The 4,188-nt window shown below is 51.4% G+C and overlaps 2 protein-coding genes and 1 non-coding gene across 3 annotated transcripts; all 3 read left to right on the top strand.

The window, feature by feature from the left end:
- Window positions 1-1,549: 1,549 nt before the first annotated feature.
- H310_11764 (hypothetical protein) lies at window positions 1,550-1,750 on the top strand (the record flags this gene model as incomplete). Its single annotated transcript, XM_008878529.1, has 1 exon — window positions 1,550-1,750. One exon carries the CDS (start codon window positions 1,550-1,552, stop codon window positions 1,748-1,750), a length of 201 nt encoding a protein of 66 aa, XP_008876751.1.
- A 63-nt stretch (window positions 1,751-1,813) lies between these two features.
- Window positions 1,814-2,933, top strand: H310_11763 (hypothetical protein; the record flags this gene model as incomplete). Its single annotated transcript, XM_008878528.1, has 2 exons — window positions 1,814-2,458; window positions 2,520-2,933. The coding sequence occupies 2 exons, from the start codon at window positions 1,814-1,816 to the stop codon at window positions 2,931-2,933; spliced, it is 1,059 nt and encodes a 352-aa protein (XP_008876750.1).
- Window positions 2,934-3,618: 685 nt separating this feature from the next.
- On the top strand, window positions 3,619-3,691 carry H310_11762. Its single transcript has one exon. It is a non-coding gene; the product is annotated as a tRNA-Val (tRNA).
- Window positions 3,692-4,188: the final 497 nt, after the last annotated feature.

The following is a 4,188-nucleotide window of genomic DNA, read 5'->3' as shown; positions in this document are numbered from 1 at the left end:
TGCAACTTCAAAACTGACATTAGACTTAGGCCACGACACGTGGCCCCTACTGACTAGCATCCGCTAAGGTACATTTCTTTCTCAACTAGGATCCCTAGTTGATGCACACCATAGCAGACCTACTGTAGGACTTGCAGCGGGACAAACCCTTGGGCGAGCCATGCTGCTCTGCTCAGCAGAACACTTCCCCTCCTAGAGGAGACCCAGGTTCTTTATCATCGCGGTACTGCCGGCTATGGTGCATGAAAGTGATCATGGATCACTGCCACGGCTCAGTTCACTTCATCCTCCGCTCTTAGTATGTCCCCAGCACTACCTAATGGGCGACCGTTGCCCTCTCCACAGTGCCTTGATCCATGATGGGAAGATCGTTGTGGAGCATGAAAGTGGCTTCGACTGGAGTGATAAGCCCATGAAAGGAACGTCCGGCGCCAAGTGGCCAACCCATTTCGATCCCCGTGACGACGAGCTTCTCTTTCCGCGGACGCGTGGTTTCGCCAAGGCGTAGGGTACCTGATCAGTCCCGCACCTTATGGCGGCCCACGCCAGCTTGCAGTGAGCCGGTCGGCAGCCAACTCTTCACGTTCACCAGAACCAGAGGGCCGGCGTCCGTCTCAAATTTCGGGACGATCTTCACTGCCCAAGTGAGAGCATGCCAAGGTCTGACAAAACCTCGTACCACGACGCGGGCTGGCAACTGTGTGTAGTCAATGACTTGTCGGACGTTGGAGGCAGTTGTGGCACTCGACACAGAACGGCGCATAATTGTGTGTTTTCCACCTGCCAGTTTGACGGATTGGACGCAGTGCCAGTGTTGTATAGAAAGCACAAAACACGACAAAGTATCATAATATTGCTGTGGCAATGCATATTCCTCCGAGTGTAGCAGTACGAGTCGTATGGAAGACACGTTGTGTATTCATGTGTGATGAGTACATAACTGAATGTATAATTGCGGTATTATACCCGCGGTATAATACCACTGTATTATACCACCGTCCAAAAGGACTAAACACTGTCAACTGTATAATAATTGGAAGTGCGCAGGTCCGCGCGGCTCCGACACCCCGCCTCTAATTGCGGTATTATACCGCGGGTATAATGTATAATACCGCAATTATACATACAGACCCATACCCGCCTGACCTCCACATCGAAGATGAGGCCGAAGGATGAGATATGGAAAACGTTTGGCGAGCCGTTCACCATGGGCAGTAGTAAATCAAAGTACTGCAAGTGTTTGGCCTGTGAAGGAGACGTTATTGCAGCAGCGGGTCGTATGCGCGATCATTGGGCGACATGCAAGAAACGACCGCGCGCAATTGGTCAGCTCGATGCGGGCTTCCAGCCATCTCGAAAGTCGGCGAAGACTGCTGGTACTTCTACAGCTGCGAGCTCATCCCGAGGTGACAGTGTTATGGATGATCTGGTTGATCCATTGAATTCATCATCCTTCCGTGGAAGCGGTCGCCCGTACATCGACTCGATCTCTGGCGAAGGGATGAGGAACCTACACGAGCTCTTCGCTCGTGCTGTTCATCGCACATCGATGCCGTTTGCCGCGTTTGTGCATGAATCATGGCATGCGTTCTTCAAGGCGCTTCGCGGAACCTTCAAGATTCCATCGACCGAAGCAATCGGGGGCGATTTGATGCGATCAGAATATGCACTGACAATGAACGACGTTCTGCTCGCTCTCGCCAAGAATACTCTCATCTGCTTCACGCTGGACGGTGCCACGAACTTTTAGGGGAAACAAGTCATCAACATGATGGCGTGCGGACCTAAGCCGTTCTTTCTTGAACACTTCACGATGGAGCTGCGACGGGAGAGCGCGGCCAATCTGCTGGAGAAGCTTCTGAACTGCAAGCTGCGCCTACTGGGTTCGATCCGAAAGCCGGCCCCTGGTTTCGTGCTAACTACGGACGAAGAGGATGTTGAAAACCCAATGAATGACACAGGTGTTGAAGTGGAGAGGGAAGAAGGACGTCCATGCAAGACTAACGAGCACTTCATCAATCCGCCGATGTTCTGTTTCTGCAGCGATTCTCCTAGCGTCATGGTCAAGTTGCGCAAGGACTGCCTGAACACGAAGGAGTTTGTGTTCGCGTACGGCTGTGCGCCATATTCCATCCACAATCTGTGCATGGACCTCATCAAGACCTTTCCCGGCGTGAAAATCGTCTTGAAACAGATCGTCTACATGGTGAAGACATTGAAGTCGTCCCACTTATTGCTGCAACTATTCGACAAGCTCTGTCTAGAGAAGTTCAAGAAGACGTACGTCCTCATTCTCTACACAAAGACTCGATGGGGCGCCGTGTTCTTCGCTGCGCAGCGTGCGAGCAAGGTGAAGGCGGCGTGTGCGGCGCTGCCCGGCGAGATTCTCAACGCCGATTCGACATTGACATCCGCGACGATCTTAAGATGCTGCTTACTGATCCAGCATACTGGAGAGGTGTCGCAGCGATGAAGTCTCTCTTTTCAAGACGATCAGCTGCTGCCTGACGTATCTGGAGGGAGACGAGGCGACATTCTCGGCGGTATATGCGTGCTTCTTGACGATCAAGTATCACATCAAGACTCTCGATCTCTCCGTGATGGAAGCCCTACATCTGAACTACGACGATATTTGCGAGATGATCAGGCTCATCCACCACCGCTTCTCGACCATCTATTCGGAGGCCCATGCCCTCGTATTCTGTACTGATCCTTTGTTCATCAGCATGCGCAGGTCGATGGGGTTCAGGTTTGACGAGAAGTTCTTGCACCTCGGGAAGGGTTCGATAAACCAGCAGTCAAAAGCGGTGATTGCCCGTATTTCGATGGGCAACAAGATCCTGCGTCGATCGATGTTGTCTGAATTCGCCGTGTTCGTCACTCGCCAGCAAGACACCGAGGACGACTTCTCCGACACGAGTATCAAGCCATAAGTTCTGTGGACAGTATGTGACGAATCGAGCTACGGATCCCTTTCGGGGCCACTCTCTGCGTTGCATCAGAACCCGACCGGGGCGAGTGGAGGCGAGTGCAATCACAAGGCTGCCAAGCGAGTTCATACCTAGAACCTCGCTCGAATGGGTCACTCCAAGATCGAGTCTGGGACCGCCATCCTGTTCAATTCAGGTCAGCTGGTTCGTCGACTGGCGCTGACACGAAATACGAAATTTTGCACGTGGCTGCAGCAGCTCGGAGCCGACGATGAGGAACTGCTTGTTGAAGAGGAACACTCGACGAGGAAGAAGATGCAGCCGCTGATGCTCTCATTAAGGAATTTGACCACGTTCACATTTCTGACGGCCTTGAAGGCATGATGGACAACGAATTATTCGACGAGGAGGTGATGGACGAGGGTTCCATCCTCTATAATTGAGACATCTCGATGACCACTGCAGGAGATCCACTCCCCGTCGAACAAGTATCACAAATACAAACGACTTTCCAATCTTTTGAAATTTCTGTGGCGGTGTATCATACAAAATGGTATTAAACGGTATTATACAGGCAGCCCCAGCATTTTTCAATAATACAGACCCATATGATAAGTGAAACGGATTTATGCAGAAGATATAATTTTTGAATGTCCTAGTACGGTGAAGCGACATGATTGAATATAGTGTCGTTGTCGTCTAGTGGTTAGGACGCAAGCTTCACACGCTTGAGATCGGGGGTTCGATCCCCCCCATCGATACTTCTTTTCTCCTTTTTGAAATGTACTAACCAGGGGTTTCGGGGTCGTTACATCACACTCGGTCTCTCGACATACTTTACACGCACTACTCTGCATCGCACAAAAGACAGTTGATCCTCTTCTTGTCAACATCAGGCATTCTCGTGCGGTTGCAACCTGCGACAAACTACACGCCTTCGTACATTTGGCCCAGCTCTGTTGCTTCCGTGCGCACTACGACTGCAATCGAGCATTCATCCCCACACCTTCAAAAATGCGTATCGGAAAGGAGAACGGCTCTGCGGCTTTGCATCGGGCTTCAACGTGAGGTCAAACCGCACGGAGCGCTCTGGTGGCAACCCATCAGGCAGTTCCTTGGGCAAACCAACCTTGAAGGCGTCCAACACTGCTTCGATTCCTGTAGGTGTTGACTGAACTTGCGCCTCCACGCGAAACAGCTTAAGAATCCATCCTTCGCAGTCCTACATGATCAGAGCATTTGTTTTCACTTCTTCAAC

The sequence above is a fragment of the Aphanomyces invadans genome (genome assembly GCF_000520115.1).
Source record: "Aphanomyces invadans strain NJM9701 unplaced genomic scaffold supercont1.34, whole genome shotgun sequence".
NCBI classification, from domain to species: domain Eukaryota; phylum Oomycota; class Saprolegniomycetes; order Saprolegniales; family Verrucalvaceae; genus Aphanomyces; species Aphanomyces invadans.
This window is presented reverse-complemented; position numbering and strand designations above follow the sequence as displayed.